We start from the raw sequence: 19,664 nt of genomic DNA on the forward strand, positions 1-19,664 counted from the left end.
TATATATATATATATATATATATGATGTGCTTCTTTCAGTTTCTGTTTACCAAATCTACTCACAAGGCTTTGGTCAACTCAAGGCTATAGGAGAAGACACTTGCCAAAGGTGCTATGCAGTGGGACTGAACCTGGAACTATGTGGTTGGAAAAACAAACTTCTTACCATGCAGTCACGTCTGTATATGCATATGTTGATTTAAAATTATGTGCCAGGCGTGAATCTTTGGAAAGCATTAAAGGTTGTTTTATGAAAGTAGAAGAATTATTGATCATTATCCTGGTACAAGTCATTACTGAATAAGGCAATTTCATGTGTCATATCATATGCCTCAGGTAGTAGAGCTGATTTTTATAGAGATGCGTATTTTATTCAGTGAGTATAAATCAGTAATAATGAATATATATTATATGTGTGTGTATAAATACATGCATGTGTGTATATATTCTTCTGTTTTTTCTTCTTTTACTTGTTTCAGTCATTTGATTGCAGCCATGCTGGAGCACCGCCTTTAGTTGAGCAAATCAACCCCAGGACTTATTCTTTGTAACCCTAGTACGTATTCTATCGGTCTCTTTTGCTGAACTGCTAAGTTACGGGGATGTAAACACACCAGCATCGGTTGTCAAGCATTGTTGGGGGGACAAACACAGACTCACAAACATATACACACACATACATATATATATATATATATATATATATATACATACATACGTACGACGAGCTTCTTTCAGTTTCCGTCTACCAAATCCACTCACAAGGCTTTGGTTGGCCCGAGGCTATAGTAGAAGACACTTGCCCAAGGTGCCACACGGTGGGAATGAACCCGGAACCATGTGGTTGGTAAGCAAGCTACTTATCACACAGCTACTCCTGTGCCTAATATATATATATATATATATATATAAATATACATACAATAGTGTTTATGATGGTTAACATGCTTTTGCAGTTTTAACCTACTCAGCTTTATATTTCTATAATAGATGTTTAGGTATGCACAAGTGTATATATTAGTGGTATTTCCTGTATGAATGCAATGCATGCCTAAGTTATAAGTAAAATAAATGTTTCATTTTTATGAGTGACAGCTGGATATCAAATACAGCCCCAGTGTCTCTACCTCCTCTACCTTCTCCTCCTTATTCTCTTCCTCCTAATTCTCCTCTTCATCCTCCAGTTCACCTCCTCTTCCTCCATCCTGTTCCTCTCCTCATTCTTCTCATTCTCCATCCTGCTCCCTCCTCATCTTTCTCTCCTCTTTCTTCATCTTTTCTGCCTTCTTCTCTCCTTTACCTCTCTTTTCTTCCCTCCCATCCTCGTCTTCCCTCCCATCCTCGTCTTCCCTCCCATCCTCGTCTTCCCTCCCATCCTCGTCTTCCCTCCTCCTCCTCCTCCTCGCTCCCCCACCCTATCTCCTCCTCCTCTTCCACCTTATCTCCTCCTCCCCTCACCACCACCACTGCCACCACCACCATTGCTGTCATCACTGACACCTTTGGCATCTCATAATCCTTTCTACTATATGCACAAAGCCTGAAATTTGGTGGGGAAGGGACGAGTCGATTACATTGACCCCAATGTTTCACTGGTACTTAATTTATCAACCCTGAAAGGATGAAAGGCAAAATTGACCTTGGCAGAATTTGAACTCTGAACGTGAAGACAGACAAAATACCATTGAGCATTTTGCCCGGCATGATAACGATCCTGCCAGCTTTCGCTGTCTAATAATAATAATAGTGTCATTGGATGATTATGATTCTTTTTGGTTTTGAACAAAGCCAAACCTTTGCAGAGAAGTGATATCTGTTGTTGACTGAACCTCAGTACATGACTGGTATTTATCATATGCACCTGAAGGGTCGAATGATAAAATAGACACCTGTGAGAGATATAAACCCAGGGTTGTAAAGATATAATAATGTTAAGGTTTATAGTTTCAGGTTTTTGGAATGTCTACCAATCCAGTGTACTACCTTAGTAATAATGGTTTCTCATATTAGCAATGGTATTTCATTGCTGTATAATATATATATGGAGTGAATACTCCATATGACTGCAAGATTGTGGTTTCAAGACTGGTGGTGCATTGTGTTCTTGAGCATTGCTCCATTCCACCCAGGTTTACATGGGTAACCTTGTGATGGACTGGAATTTCATTCAAGGGAAATGTTAGACTATCTGCCCAGCCAGCAGGGTGGCATCATTTCAAAAGCCACAACAATGTGAGGAAGTGCATTGTGACCAGTGGTGTATAACAATAGTCTGTTTGATGTTGTGATACTACATCAACCAGATTATTGGAGCTCAAAGTTGTTATCAAAGCCTTCAAGGATTTGAACATGAAATATGAGACCATAGTCACCATTTAGTTGTTACTCACTAATGCACTTGAGAAAGGCATGAAAAAACACTACATTCAGTCTTTCACCAATTAGAAATATGAGCTTTTATTTAAGATACTCTAATTATAGGAAATCCTTCGTGATAGGTAATACATGACATTTCCTCTATTCAAGAGAAACAATTCCATCAAATTTCACATTCACTTGATAAAGTCTTTCATTATTCACAAAGAATAAACTAACTACTTCATATGGTTAAATTACAATAAGAAATGTATCACTTTGTTTTTATCTAAAATATTTTTACACCATCTTTATCACCAAAACTATCTTTCAAATATACATTTTGGACAATGATCTTAAATCTTTTTGACTTCACAGTGCATAAGAGATTAAATTTTTTTAAAAAAATGACTCTAGCACTTTCCATAGAAAGATGATCAAAACTATATTTTCTTGTTGAAAGATATAAAAAAAACAGAGCAAGTTATTGCTTATTTTATTTTATTCATCATGTTTATTTATTTATTTGTTCATTTGATGTCCATTTTCCTGAGCTGGTATGGCTTGGATAGGAATTGATTTTGAAGCAGGATTCTGTGGCTGGGTGCTCTTCCTGTGATCAACCTTCATTGACCAGTCATAATGTTAACAAAGAATGTCACTGTTGTCTCTTCTTTGCTCAAATAGTGATATGCAAAATATCAACACTCATACATGTTCACACAAAAACACAATGTTTAGTTAATTACAGTTTTAGTCTACTAAATTCACTCATGTGGCATTGGTTGATCTGGGGTTATATTAGGAAACATTTGCCCAAGGTGCTATGCAGAGGGTCAGAACATAAAACCACTTGGTTGCAAAGCAAACTACTTAACTATACAGCCATGCCTGCACTTTGTGTATAACGAAGTTATGTTATTTACAAAATTAAGAATCACATGTTACTCATAATTTTAGTATTTAGCATTAAGAAGGATTTTCTGAATCCTTAAATTATATTTTTAAAATCCACACTGTACATAGACACTTACAAGAGAATCATTGATTTGGGGAGATATAGTGGTTAAGACATAGTTGTTGAGAGAATTTGGTCTTACAGGATTAACTGATAGGTTGAAAGAATGTTTTCAATATAACCTTGTTTTTGTGAATTTGACCTTGGCTCTTAATTTTGCACCTCTCAGTTATGGTCAGTAGATACCAAATTTTCTAGGAATGTTAGATTCATCTAGTTAGAAAATCTCTATAAAAGATGAAAGTAGTAATTACACTGAGAAGTAATGTTTGTTGCCACTTCAACATGGCTATTCTGTACAAACTGATGTTACCACCATTCTTTAACCCCAAGAGGATGTCTCCTCTAGCTGGTTATTGATTGCGATCTGCAACTGATATATATATTTCAAGCAAGTGAGAAAACCACTACCATCTTCTAGCAACTGGAAGATGGTAGGGGTTTGCTCCCTGACTTGCAATATATATCAGGTGCAGATTGCATCAATAACCAGCTAGAGAAGGTGTCTTCTTGGGGTTGAAAAATGGTAGTAACGTCAGTTCATGTGGAACAGCCATGTTGAAATGGCAACAAACATTACTTCTTAGATTCTGTTAACATTTCTAAAGCTAGTGCTAAGCAGTAGAAGCCCTGTAGTTCATGATGACATCAGTATACCTCAAAAAGTAATTAAATTAAAAACATCTTAATTTACTGTTTTCCAATATAATTTCAGCCTGTTATTTTTTGTTTCAATAATAAAATTGATTTCTTTTGTATGATATTGTTGTTTAACCTCAAGTCAAACCTGATTGAGTAAGCTTCTGGTCAAAGGCATTTAGGCTGTGATTTTTAATTTTAAGGTTATCATGTTTTTCTGTATACAAGTTGAATTTTTCAAACTAAAATTTACAGCCAAAAGAGATAGATTGACTTATACATGAAGTCAACTTTGGAGGACTAAAATCCCATATGAAATGCAGCAGGATTGGAAAGATAGAGATGATGTTTCAATGTTTACATATTTGCAATATATACTTGTATGCCAGAAAATGAAGTATCTAGTGCTATGTTCTTTGCTGCTTCTTCTAGCAGATTGAATGACCAATTAAAAGCTCTTTATTAATGCATGTAATATACATGATGTATGTAATATATGTCCAAGATGTAAAATATTATTTGGCAGTCAAACATGAACATTTAAAGTAGAAATGTGGCAAGGTCATAGACTATTTTGCCTAGGGACTCAAAACCATAATTATTCTAAAACTTGAACTCTTGGCCATATGATCAACAATTCAGTATCTTAAACTTATTATATTCATTATAAGTTCATCTTACATAATTAAAATATCCCCTTGTAATTGACACTTTTGCTTTGTCTTTTCCAGTACACAATTGAAGAAAAATGGCTTCAAAAACAGCAAGAGATTGAACAGCAGTTAAAAAACTTTGAAGAAAAGTTAAGCTCTAATGAGAAATCATTGGATGAGTTTAAACATGTGGGTAATTCAAATTCAATCCAGTTATGTTATTAATTTCCTTGATGGTCTCTGTTTGGCTGTCATGAGTGCTTTTCTCTTTATTTGCCTCCTTGAAGTGACTTTTGTAACCTTATAGATACTTTTTTTTTCATCTTGTTAGAAGTAAGGCAGTGCGAATGACTCATGACATGGAAGGAAGGAGGAAGGTATATTTGAATGCTCAGATGCTTGCAATGGAGTAGACTCTGCTAAAGAGTACCCAAGGTGGAAGGTGGTGGTGTTAAACCAGACCACTCGGTAAGTCTACCACCCAAGAACACCATTGCTGGATTTGAACTTAGAGCACAGAGAGCATCTGGCCCAATGTTCCTGTAGTTTTACCAGTCCACCACCTTGAATATTGATACTTTTATATCAACCTTGAAAGTATGAAAGGCAAATTTGACCTTGGCAGAATTTGAACTCAGTGTAGATAAAGCTAGAACACCAGAATCCATTCTGTCTGGTGTTTCAACATCTCCATTACTTCAACACTGCTGTATTCTCATGATAATCATTAAAATTTTATGATTATTGTGTATTCAAGCATCTGTGTATTGCAATGCAGTCTCACTTTGTTATGATGCTGCAGGCCTAACCAGGTAGGAGTATTCATGAGTCTCAATATATGAAAATTGTTTTCATTGAACATTGGAAGAAATTATCAGGTGGTTTGTTCAACTTATATCAATATAGCAATGTGGACTGCTAGTAGCATGGAGAAAAACACAAACAACTGAGATGGTAATCCATTGTTTTGTAAAGCTTCTCCAGTTGTTTTTGTTTTCCACCCATGGCAGAAACCAAATGGCCACCAAGAGGCCCAGCCCCTGTTGCAGGACAACCTCTAACCAGAGGTAAAAAGGAGTTTATATTAGGCCAACAACTCCTACCTTAGAAAAAGTAAAGTTATAGAAGCATTGGTGATAATTCACAACAACCAACAAGACCTGAGAGAGGAAGACCTTCCTTCAGAAAAACATATGACGTGGTGCAGCAAAATTTGAAAGGAAGTTGCAAGGCCAAAGATACCAGGATCAAACTGGGAAGAAGCAAAAAGATAGCTTGGAGTTGAAAACAGTGTAAAAAAGTTGTTGATAGCCTCTGCTGCATAAGGCTGAAGTAATAGGTTGTGACAGATGAGTGAAGTTGATAGTTTGTCAATTCTTTCTCAAAAATTATTCAACTGTTGTGTACATCATGGCTTGCAGTTATTATTCTTTACTGCCAACTTCCTTAGTGATGTACAAATGATGAAACAATAAGAGAAATGTATTTTTACCTTTTAATAATTGAAATATTGTTTACTTGCATGTTGTTTCGTGACTGGTGAAAGCTGCTGTTATTGTAATTGCTGTTATAAATATTTTTGTCTAGGTTAATAAGAAGTGACACATAATAATATTAGAGTTCTTTTCTTTTTTATTCATTTCTTTCTTTATTTATTACTAAATACAACAGAGTGTCACAATATAAGTTTTCACAGTCAACATACTGTTCTGTAATGCGTTGAGATGTGCTATAGTGTACTATAACAGTAAAAATAGTGTACTATATTATTCTGTAGAATGTTATAGTATAAGATGAACAGTCAATATAGTTTATTGCAGTTTATTATAGTGCAGTGCTCCGCAACCCCTTTTCACTTGTGGTACACATGTATTCTTATCAAAATTTCGTTGGCACACCTGAAGTAAAAATATAACTAAAAATATAGAGGGGAAAAATTATATTCTGGTTACACTGTGGCACACCTAGCATCGTCTCATGGCATACTGGTTGCAGAGCACTGTTATAGTGTGATGTAACAGTCAACATAGTCTACTGCAAAGTTATAGTGTTTTGAAGTATAGTATAAATATATAATATTGTTACTACTGTTGTTTAATCTCAGGTCAACTATGAATGGATGGTGCCAATCATTAAAGACATTCCAGCCATGACCATCCCCTTCTCCTCTTGAGCATTGCATGTCTAGGATGACATTATCTAATGTGTCCTCTTTTCAAGGCAGTATGATGCAATTGGATGGAGATTTGGCTACTAAATCAAGCAACTATAAACCCACCACCTGTCTGTCCGTGTGTGTGTGTGTGTGCGTGTGTGTGCATGCGCACATGCATACATGTGTTAGTTCATATAAAATCAAAATTGTAAACAACCAATTTGTTGTATTACCATGTAATCTAGTGTCTAGAGAAGTTCCAATATGTTCTTACTTCAAGTATATTATAATTCTTTCCTCAAAACCACAACTTATTCTAGTACTTTCATTACAAACTGCTTCCTTTGTTCATTTTATTGGAATTCAGTTCTTTAATCTGGCAGTTTATGTGGTGCAATCATCACTAGACTGTTTCTGCTACCATTTTATATTTGTTTTGCAACACTGCACAAACTTATATTTCAAATATAGAAACCAATTCCTTATCATTTAAATATTATAGCATAATAATCACAAATATTTACTTTTTCCGAAGTGTTCCAGTTCAGTATGTATTTATGCAGTAAAGTGAGATTTTGAGAGATTCTTCTCAGAATCTTTTTTCTTGATTTTCTTTTGAAGCTTTCCATGCTCACAAATAAAGAGAAAAAAAAAAATGAAAAAAAGAAAATAGTAATGTGGTTTTTTATTTGGAATTATTATAAAAGGATATCATCTTTCAGTTTCTATGTTTGTTTTTAATATGGTATGAGTCGAACAGGCTTTCATTGCATCTCTTGCGTTGCCTTAGTCTCGTATTGTCTCCTTTGTGAACCTCAAGGTTATTCATGGCACATTTTCAGAAGATATTATTACTCGGCATCATATATCTGTAGAAGTCTTGGGTTTATTTGTTCCTAACCGTTCTTGAGGATTAACATTGCACACTCAATGGAACTCATTCATCTTGTTTCTTTTCAACCATTTCACTTCCTTTGAGTTCATACTCAATGTTTTTACTTCAAAACATCATGTATTTTAAATTGGTAGCGTTTAATTTGAGGCATATTTGACTGCTGTTTTCATAGAGGCTATCTCATTAGTTCAAGAAATTTGTTGTTTCTCACAGAAGTTCTAGTTTTTTTTTAAACTTCTGCTCCCTTCCTAACTTTAGTCATTATGACATATTTCACTTCATCAGCGTATCTAATTTCAACCAAGTCAGAGAATTTATGTTGTGCTCTTTATGAGTAATTCTTAATCTTTACCTCATTCTCAAATGTTGTGAGAATACTTGAAGTTTTGCTTTCTAGTCAATGTTTTTTGTTTCGGCAGCACTTTTATGCACTCAAGTATTACAAAATATTGAGTTTCCCAATTATTCCTTCTTACATGTAGAACAAGACTACATAGCCTTTAGTAGCCATTAGAACAAAGTAGTGCTTGGTTGTATCCTTGTTCTCTATAAGGAATTTTAAATAAAATTCATTCTTCTAAAAATTGTACTATTTCTGCCAGAATAAGCCGTTGTAATATTTTGATAGTGTCTCATTTTGTAGTGGTTGAGAGGTTAAGGTGCTGGGCTACTGATCCATAGAGTAGAGTTTCAAATGCTATCAAAATCACTGTATTAAAGAGTGAGGATACATTACAGTATTTTTTAACATTTTACAGTATTATACACACTTTGGTATGTTTAAGAAAATGCTTGTTTTCTTATCCCTATTTTCGAACATTTTATCTATTAACTTCTACTTTCTCAGTTTAGTAATTACTGTTTAATTCTGACTATTTATAATCAATATACTACATTTCTGTTGTAATTTCTTCTCTTTGTTCTCATCACAAATACCTTTCGTGTTAGAATCATTAGACATAAAGTCTGATAGTTTAATTAGTCAAAATCTATCCTACATGCTTAATTGCTGTTTGCTAATGATTTATGTTTAAATAATACTTATGAACTGACAAGTTTAATCCATGTTTGAAGTAGAGTTAATATAAAAATGTTTTAAAAAAATAACCACACTTTGATATTAATCGGACTTATCAAATCAGCATTTTGTTTTTGTCCATATCTCTTCAGTTTATGAAAGATCAATTAAACACTGTCTATAAGCAACTTCAGAAAAACATGGATCATTGGAAAGAAGAGTGTCGAAGTGGATTTCTGGCTGTTCATGAAGGACTTAGCAACATGGATAAAATAGTAGATGGCAAATGCTTGCTTATGGAACAGTTACTGCGTAAAGAAATCAGTCAGATAAGGAAAATGGTAGTTCTTATGTGATATCATGGCCATATATTTTATGGTATTTCAGCACATTTTATTAGTTTATAACACTGACAGTGAGCAACTAAACTGAACACACAGTAATATAATTTGTTCTGTTTTGCTCTTTTCTCATTCAAAATTTCGTTGAATGAAATGACTATCTTCCCCACAAAATTGCATTTTTCATATGTCAGTGTACCAGTATAGTAAAGGTATGTGTTCTTGTTTTTTAGATGTATATAAAATACACAATGGGAACTTATACATTAATAAATGTATATTCAGAAATAAAGTTAATTCCTTTAAGCTAGACAATCAAACCATAGTAGAGGTGCATTTGAACATGACTTTAAATATTTAAATATATAAAGCCATGTTCATATATATATTGTATATTTTTTTTACCAAGCATTTTTAATTATTTTATCAACCACAGATGTATTTATGAACATTGAGAGTATTGACCTATGCAGTCTTTAACCCTTTAGCATTTAAGCCAGCCATATCCAGCCCTAATATCTCACCTGTTTTATGTTCAAACTGGCCGTATTCGGCCTCTCCCATCTACCCTAAAAATAAACAATCACATCATCAAAATCTTGAAGCAACGAGATAATGCATGGTTAATTCAAAACAATGTGAATAAATAAGCATATTTAACTGCTGAATAATCTGAATGTTAAAGGGTTAAATCACTTCTAAAGTTCCAAAGTAACCATGATATGTGCTTGTTGTCACACATCTATATACATTCATTCATTATCTTATTCATGTTCATGTAATATACTATATTTATACAAATATTAATTAAAATGTTTCATTTATGTCTGAATATGCCTAGGCTACACATTCCTCTCAGTATTTATTTCATATATCGTATTTCTGAATGCAAATCCAGTCAAAATCAAATTTAGTGTATCAATGATACACTGTGATGCACTAAACATTTTATTTTGCCAAAGAGCTGACAGAAACAGAACCATGTTATGAAGATGTTTTGTTTTTCTTTTTTTTCTTTGTGAAAGGTGATTGCAGTTATACCTTCACAAAACATTGAAAATAACTGCATTATATATTTTCACTGATACTGCTATATTGCTTGGGTTAAGCTGCTTCCTAAAATAATACATTTTAAATTAGATTATAACAGACCAGCTATACCCAGTCTTCCAAATGAATTGTAACCAAAGCACTGATGTGGAATAATGGATTATTCAACAGAGTTGAAAATTGTTATTTATTTTTAGTTTTCTGTCACTTTCAAATCACACATTCTTTTATAAATACATGAAAAAGCTATATATATTTATATACTATTTTGGTTTATTTATTGTCTGTTTGTATTGTTCAAGGTTTTTGATTTAAAAAAAAAAATAATTTATAACAGATTTATGAACTTATTTAAGCAGGTTCCAGCGTTTTCGCTTATCATTTCACAATGCCATGAGTTCCTTTCAGTAAAGAATTATCTAAACTTACCAAAGTTGCTATCAAATAGTATTTGGGGCTGTGAAGGAAAATACAATCTATGGAAGGCTTAATGAACTGAATTGGTGGTGGTGGTGGTGGTGGGGACACACAAAACAAAACAAAAACAAAAGGGCAATACTTTACATTCCAGTTGGCAACTTTGTTCCAGAAAAGTTACAAACATGCTCAACACACATGAGGAATTGTATTTTATATCTTAATTCTAAGTTTGTTAGCTAACCAGCAAGGAATTGTGTAGCAATGTATGATGTCTCCAACTACCATGATTTGATCTTCCCTTAAAGGAACAAATATTAAAGAATGAGGACTGAGTGTCTGGGCAAAGGTGATTGGTCGACTAATTTGACTGAATCCTGCTGTTGAATGTTACAAGATTTAGTTGACCTCTTCATGTGGACAACAGTCTGTATTGATGATGATGATGATGATGACAATAGTTATTTTGAGAGTGCTAGTAATGGAAAAAATCAGAGAAGCTAGACCAATCAAGTAAGTAGTAGTGATAATGACCAGTTTTATCTTAAAGTGTGGAATACACTGGCCATTCCTCTCAGGGTCTTAGGGGCCCAATGCTAATCTATGCTGTGACTGTAGAACCTAAGGACTTTGCTTTGGGTCCTATAATGCTGTTATGACAGCCGTGATAATGGTGAAATGGTAAGGATGAATACTACTTCTTGGATAATGTTAGATAATCTCAAATTGAATTGACATCTACTAAAAACAGATCAAAATTTAATATGTGGCTTGTAAAAAAAAAAAAGCACAAAATAACTCAACATACTTTGGTTGTTAATATCAGGAATGTTCAAAAGTAGAATTTAAATAGAGAAGCTATTAAAATTGTCACTCAGTCAATATATATTACCAATGAGTAATAAGTGTGTCTCGCGGCAAATTCTTAATTAATCAAGGTTTCATCTTGGTTTCAATTTGAGCTTGAAATTGTGTTCATACATTTGTTAATACTTCTACTTCTTGGGAAGACAAGATTATGATGTAATCTCATTCTTCTTATATTATGAATCTTAGTAGCAGATCATCATCAATGTCCGCATTGGTACTGTTGTTGTCGTCATTGTCATCATTTTAACGTCCACTTTTCCATACCTGCATGAGTCAGATGAAATTTGTTGAGGTATATTTTTTTACAGCTGGATGCCCTACCTGTTGCCAACCCTCACCTCATTTCAGGCAAAGAAATATTTCCCTGTGACGGTGAGCTGGCAGAAACGTTAGCACGCCGGGCGAAATGCTTAGCAGTATTTCGTTTGCCCCTATGTTCTGAGTTCAAATTCTGCCAAAGTCGACTTTGCCTTTCATCCTTTCAGGGTCGATTAAATAAGTACCAGTTATGCATTGGGGTCGATATAAATCCATTTGCCTGTCCTTGTTTGTCCCCTCTGTGTGTAGCCCCTTGTGGGCAGTAAAGAAATAAGAAATATTTCCCTGTGACCAAACATGTTTCCATGGAAGACTGAAAATGAAGGACACCACTTGTGTGATGGTGACACTTGTTTACAACTATCACACAATATCAAGGAAAGGAGACAGTAACACACACACACATGACAGGTAGGCTTCTTTTGCTTCCATTTACTGAATCCACTCATAAGGCTTTGGTCAGCCCAGGGCTGTAGCAGAAGATACCGGCCTAAAGTGCAAGTGCCATGCAACAGGACTGAACCTGAAACCATGTGATTAGGAAGCAAACTTCTTACTACTCTGCCACACCTGTGCCTATTCAATTAATTAATAAGTGGTAGTGGGTGACAGAAATGATTACAAGCCACGTATTAAATCTTGATCTGTTTTAAGACGGTAAGCTGGCAGAATGTTAGCACGCCGGGCGAAATGCTTAGTGGTATTTCGTCTGCCGCTACATTCTGAGTTCAAATTCCGCTGAGGTCAACTTAGCCTTTCATCCTTTCGGGGTCGATTAAATAAGTACCAGTTACGCACTGGGATTAATATAATCAACTTAATCCCTTTGTCTGTCCTTGTTTGTCCCCTCTATGTTTAGCCCCTTATGGGTAATAAAGAAATAAGAAATGATTGTAAGACTGTTTATCAACAGTGTTTAGTTCCATCCTTGTGTGTTCTGAGTTTATATTTTATTAAGCAGGGTTAACTATCATTCATGTACCAGAGTTGGTTTAAGTAATTGTACCACAAATTTATGATTCATTTCTCAATGTTGGAAATTGTAGTTAATAATAAATATGAGAAAAAGATGAATTTACACAGACAAATTTACTATTCACTATGTTTTGTGAAGGAGAATTTACACAAATCATATAATGACAGAATGTAATCATAATCTATATTTTATTACATTTATACTTAAATTTTTTGATCTATGAAGGTGGTTTGCTTCATAGAAATATGTTATAATCCTTCCAATATATTCCAGTTTTATAACTTGGATATTTTTCAAAGTTTATAATTTTGATAATTTTGATGGAGATAAAAAAAGATTTTGTAAAATTGAGTTTCAGTTTGAATTATTCAGTTTATATTATATTTTGTGAATGTTTTGAAATAATAAAAGCTAAAACTAAAAAAAAAAAATACAAAAAACAAAAGCAATTTTAATTTTACAAATACGTATCAGTCTTTAACATTTATCTTTATTAATTTTTTTTTTCCAGAAATTCTTCAGAAAAAAATATCTCCCATTTTTCAATCAGCTTTCTATTGCATATATGTGTGTGAGTGTATATGTGTTTGTGTGTGTGTGTATATGTATGTGTGTGTGTGTGTGTGGACATGTATGTGTGTTGAGAAAGAGAGAGAGAGAGAGGGACATGCAGAGAGACAGAGAGAAAAAGAGAGTATGAGAGGAAGCAGATTACATTAATATAAATGTTAATATTTATATATATAAGAGACATATAAACTAGCAAATGACAAGAAAATATTTCTAAGTGCAAAGTGGAACATGTGCTGATAGTAATTAGACAATATGTAGATCTAATATTTTCTCATCAGTCTTTATAATAAATATGACACCATGCAGTGAGGTCAAACTGAGATCTCATAATTCTTAAGTGAACTTTTTAACCATCTGGTTATAATGTGCCTATACAAAGACAGCTCAAAAGTAAATAGGTACCTCTCATTATGTCCTTTTGTCTGTGTGGACACTACTCATTAGTATGTAAGGTTATTACCAGTTCAAATATGCTTGCAGCATATTCAAACCTGTAAGAAAAAAAGACCCATTCACTGTGTTTTGTCATGGAGAAAATTTCTCACTGTTGACAAATGATATAAATACACTAAAATCAGCTTACAGAGCCACCTACCAAGACTGTGAGATGCAAACATTTCAGATTGGTTATCTCCTCTTCAATCACAGAAACCGGACATGGTATGATGTGAGTTGATAAGAGAAATTGTCTCTCTTATGATGTTCCCATCATCATACAATGACTGGTAGTGTTAAATGGCAGCTTACCTCAAACAAATTATAGGGTGGTAGCTGCCACCGTGTAAGATGTCCAAGTGGGTTAAATTGCCAAAACACTGCATATGGTATGTCTACTAAATACTAGATTAAATATTTGAAAACGTCATATAGTGTTATTGTATTTCTAGAAGGAAATCTTTCTGGGGAAAAAAAAAGTCTATTTACTTTTGAGATGTCTGTGTATATATCAACATCATCGCCACCATGATTGTTTTAATGTTTATTTTTACATACTTGTATGGGTCAGACAAAATTCACTGAGGTTGATTTTCTATAATCAGATGCCCTGCCTGTCGCCAATTCTTACCTCTCTCTAAGCAAAGTAATATTTCCCTATGGCCAGATATTTTTTATAGGAAATTATAAACAATAGATACTGCTTATTTACGATTACCATGTGATATCAAGAGAAGGAGATACAGATACGTACACCTCCATGCATGGAATTTGGACCCATGTAGTTGGGGAACAGACTTCTCAATCACATAGCTACAGACTAGTTTAACACCATCATCTGATCCTGGATTATTTTTAATGGAGCTCAATCTACTGCAAGCATTTGAGCCAGGTTTCCAGTTTGAGGATAACTTTCTCCCTTGCTTCTTACCAATCTTAGAAGAGCTGAAAAAATAAAGGTTTATGAACCGTTGCCCTCCTTACAACTTGACTAAACAGTGAAACACACACACACACACACACACACAAGGAAAAGACAGGTTGGTCAGAGGTGATCAAAGATTAGTAGAAGCAAGGGATAAAGTTATCTTCAAACTGGAAATCTGGCTCAAATGCTTGCAGTAGATTGAGTACTATTAAAAGTCATCCAGGATCAGGTGATGGTGTTAAACTTGCATTGATTTTATTTAGACTGTTTTTGTCTACTTTGTTGTTCTTAGTTAAACAGTGAATTATGCCTTTCTTTGGCATCTACTAACAGTTGAGCTAATGAGAAGGCCTCTACGTGCCTGTGGCTTCTGAACCTGCTAGAAGTGACAGTTAAATCTCCCTCAAATTTATACTCTTCTGTTTTAAAATAGCAAGGGTACATTAGATAATGTAGTCCTAGATATACTAATTCCAAATGAAAAGCAGTTTGGTCATGTCAAGAATGCCTTTGATCATAAATCTTCCTTAGGCTAACCAACCAGCCAACCAACCAACCAAACAGTCAGCCAATCAACCAAACAGCCAAATTATTAACTGGCGGTCTATTCAAAATTAAATATCTTTAACCTTGGATATGTTGCAGAACCAATGACAAAATATGGACTATTTAAAGAAAACAAATAAAAGATTAAAAAAATAATGTTTCTTTTTCTTTACTGTTGTTCTAAAGTGAAAAGGGAGAAAATAGCTAATAGAAGCATACTGAATAAAATTTAGAAAATATATTATATTTTTGTAAATCATGTTTAGGAAAAATAGAAATAAAACTAAAAATATATTTTAATCAATAAATTTTTCTTTAAAAACTTTTTGTTGCTGATCTGAAATAAGTTGTCCCAAAAACAACGAAAGTTTTTGAAATTCTGAAAGCAGATTAAATGTAATTTAACAATAGTAACTGCAAGTTATGATTTAAAAAATTATAGCAGAAATTTGGACATAATCCTGATAAAAAGTCCATGGCATATCTTTGAAATGTTCCAGTTTTCTCAAACTTAATAAATGTTTTGAATAAGATCAAAATGTTCTTCATCAAATTTTCTTGGCATTTTAAACAAATTCCAGGGTTGTAGATTGGCAGAATCATTAGAATGTTGGACAAAATGCTTTGTAGTATTTGTTCTGACTCTTTACATTTTGGTTTCAAGTCCTGCCCAGGCTCACTCTAACTTTCATCCCTCTTGGGGTGATAAAATAAAGTATCAGTCAAGTAATGGAATCAATTTAGTTGACTAAACCCCTCTCTTCAAAATGTTTGGCATGTGCCTAAATCAGAAATAGTTTTAAATAAACTTTTTTATAAACATTTAACCAAAATTATTTCTCTGGAAACATTTTGTGAAAATTCTTCAGAAATTATTAGCACATTTTCTGATATAATATTTATCAAAATATTTTAACCTCTTCAGTTAATTTTAATTTTAACAATAATGAAAAACACAATAAAATAAACAAATGAATATCAATGACAAAATAAAACTACATCTAATTTTCATGATAGTTCTTTTAGAAATATTTTGGATTAAATTCTCAATAGAATTTTTGACCAAAATTCTTTGAAAATTTTAAATAAAAAGTCAAGGAAATATTTTCAGAGAAATCCTAAGAGCCCAAATGTAGTGGGCTTAAACTTTGCTGTAGGCACTACATTATGAGTTTAAGTAAATTATTTCACTTCACTTTTGTCTTTTAGTTAAGAAATAAGTAATGTTCCCACTTAAAAGAGTGCTTAATATCAGGTTGAGTAAAAAGTAAGCAATGTTTTGAACCATGAAGAATTTGTACTGGACTTTTGCAGAGTTTTGAATTTTTTAAAACATGTTGTTGCAATTATCTGATAATACAGACATAAACTTTCCCAAATGCATCAATAAATTAACACTGCTATTTTTTTCACCATTGTTACAATCATCTGAAATGGAACTGTCAAAGTGTGATATTCAAGCAATTTTGCTATTTGACTTCAAAAAAGGACGTAAAGCAACTGAAACTGCTTGCAATATCAACAAAACATTTGATGAGGAAATGACCAGTGAGTGGTCAGCTTGAAAATGGCTTAAATGATTTCACAGTGGAGACCTGAGCCTTGAAGATCATGAGCATAGTAAATGCCCATCTGTCATCAATGATGGTCAATTAAAGACTGTCATTGAGAAAGAGCCACATAAGACCACTCAAGAACTGGCAAAAGAAAACTGCCTGCAACCACTTGCATGTGATCAGAAAATCAAAAAAGGACAACAAATGGGTACCACATGATTTGAATGAAAATCAAAAAATGAGCAGATATGAAATTTGCTTGTCGCTTCTTTTCTGTCACCAGACTGATCCATTTCTTGACCATATTGTAACTTACAATGAAAGGTGGATTCTGTACAATAATAAAAAAAATGCTCTTCACAGTGACTGGACCAAAATGAAGCACCGAGCTCTTCAAAAAGAAGGTTATGGTAACTGTTTGGTGGTGTACTGCTGGACTCATCCACAATAACTTCTTAAAACCTGGAAAAACCATTATTGCAGAAACATATTACCATGAAATTGCTAAAATGAACGAAAAACTGATACTCCTCCATTCCAGACTGGTCAACAGGGCCAATCATTTTTCATGACAATGCTTGACCACACATTTCACTAATGATGCTCCAGAAGTTGAGGGAACTTAGCTACGAAGTTCTTCCCCACCCAGCTTATTTCCCAGACCTTTCTCTTACTGATTACCATCTTTTCAAGCACCTTGATGGTTTCCTGTGAGAGAAGGAGTTCAAAAATCAAACCAATGCTGAAAATGCATTCCAATAGTTCATCAGTTCCAGAACTCCAGATTTTTATGTTACCAGAATAAACAAACTTGTAATTCATTGGCAAAATAGTGTTGATTGTAATGGTACTTACTTTGATGAATAAAATTTCCGCATTGTTGAAATATATTGTGATGAATTTCATGTTTCAAAACGTTGCTTTACTCAGCCTGATACTTCAAAGAACATTACATATTAATTCTAAGAACACTTTGAAATATTTCTTTTTATAAAATATAGTTAAATTTTTATAAAACGTGTTTAGAATAAAATATATAAAAAATATATTTTAAGCAATAAATGTCCCTTTTTTAATTTTTAAAGTATTCTAATTTTGAAATATTACAAAAAATTTTATGGAGGTCCATTCAATCAAATTTACAGATTAAATTTTTTTATATTACCATCTCTTAAAATTTTAGAAGTTTCAAACTCAGGAAGACAAACTTAAGTGAATCAGACCAGAAGCAAGTTTGTTGTGTTGATTGGCTGTTTTTAGAATTAGTGATAGCTATTGTTTAAACATAGGGCGTGACTAGTTGTTGAATGATTGAGTGGCCTGCTGTCAACTTGTTGATGGTGGGCTGATGTTTTAATCAACATACTAGCTGACAGGAATTTGTTTACTTGTTGGTTGTCTTCACTATTAACTTGAATTGTACTGACTGAGACACTTTACTAAGTATGTCAAAATGCTTGTAGGTATGTGCATAGGCTTTATGAGGGAGTTGTTTCTGCTGGTTTTTCAGACCAAGATTTACAGCCAAAAAAGAAGGTAAAATGACGACTTGAGGAACGACTTAAAGAACTGAATGTTCCATGTGAAATGCAACAGGATTTGGAAAGATAGTGACGATATTTGAATGTTTACGCCATATGCTTACACTATATACTGTGTTGATATTTGATTGCTGAATAATGGATGGTTATTTGAAGTGTTCAATGAATAGTAAAAACGGATGTATTTAGGAAAATGGCAGAAGAAAAATTTTGAGTAAGAATTATTATAAGTAGCTGAAGCAGAATCCATTAACTTCTGCATATATTTTTGCATTATATTCTTCCTGGTATGTAAGAAATATTTTAAGAGCACCTGCGCTGGTGCCATGTATAAAGCATCTGTAATGGTGTCACATAGAAAAGCATTCAGTACACTCTGTAGAGTGGATGGTGTTAGGAAAGGCATTCGGCCATAGAAACCATGCCAAAATTGACAATTGGAACCCGGTGCAGCTCTCTGGTTTGCCAGCTCCTGTCAAACCACCCAACCCATACCAGCATGGAAAACAGATGTTAAATGATGATGATGATGATGATGATGATGATGATGTCTGATTGACTAAAATGCAAGAGATAGAGGGAATTATATGTAAGTGTAGATATCGCATATCAAAAAGAACTTGGACTGTAGAATACCTGCACAGGTGAGTGCTTGATGAAGCGTCAAAATGGAAATTTTGTCAATTTATCTAGAAATTTTATGATGTCTATTTCAGGAATGGCTGTGAAATATTTGAGAGATGTATTATTTATGAGAGCATATTTAGTTCAGTAGTAAACTATTATTGATTAGGCAATATTGTGCTATAATGATAGTGTCACAGCTGGTTCTTTTATTGATCCAAGATAGAAGCTATAATTGTTGGCTAACTTCATGGAAAATAGGTAAAACTTTTAAAAGTAACCTAACATACTGGCCTAACAGTTCCCTTTCATAATATGATTTTTTATGCACTAGCCCTTAGTGTTTAATATTCCTAGCATTTGCTGTGAGCAGCCGTTTTGGATACCTAGCTTTTCCTAAACATGTCTCTATGAAGAAGCTTAGGTCGCAGATATGTGGTTTCAAGTTCACTCCTATTACACACAATACCTGCAAGCATCTGATACCATAGCCTTTTAAATGAAATTTTGTTGATAGAAACAGCTTGAAACCTAATACATATATAATGTTTGTATATATTATATAATATATATAATATAAAAATGTGTGTGTGTCTTTATGTGTTCCTATAGGGTCTGACTGTGACAGCAACTGACCACAACTAATGACGGAGGGCTATAAAGAAAGGAATAAAAGTTGCAGCATTAAATTAGGTGAAACTAAGAGGAAGAGAGAAAATGTTAAGATCTACTATGCTGGAACTGCCAATAATATTC

At 33.6% G+C, this 19,664-nt stretch overlaps 1 protein-coding gene across 2 annotated transcripts in view; it reads left to right on the forward strand.

Moving 5' to 3' along the window:
• Window positions 1-13,109, forward strand: part of LOC106872738 (protein FAM81A) — a 124,648-nt gene extending 111,539 nt beyond the window's left edge. Inside the window, exons 4-5 of one of the 2 annotated variants that reach the window (XM_052976000.1) lie at window positions 4,744-4,854; window positions 8,886-13,109. In XM_052976000.1, the coding sequence (XP_052831960.1) occupies window positions 4,744-4,854; window positions 8,886-9,089 (315 nt within the window). In that variant the 3' untranslated portion in view covers window positions 9,090-13,109. The remainder of the gene's footprint in view (window positions 1-4,743; window positions 4,855-8,885) is intronic. The other variant, XM_014919821.2, reaches the window with a different exon arrangement.
• The last annotated feature ends 6,555 nt before the right edge of the window (window positions 13,110-19,664 follow it).

Source organism: Octopus bimaculoides, chromosome 2 (genome assembly GCF_001194135.2).
Source record: "Octopus bimaculoides isolate UCB-OBI-ISO-001 chromosome 2, ASM119413v2, whole genome shotgun sequence".
Lineage (NCBI taxonomy): Eukaryota > Metazoa > Mollusca > Cephalopoda > Octopoda > Octopodidae > Octopus > Octopus bimaculoides.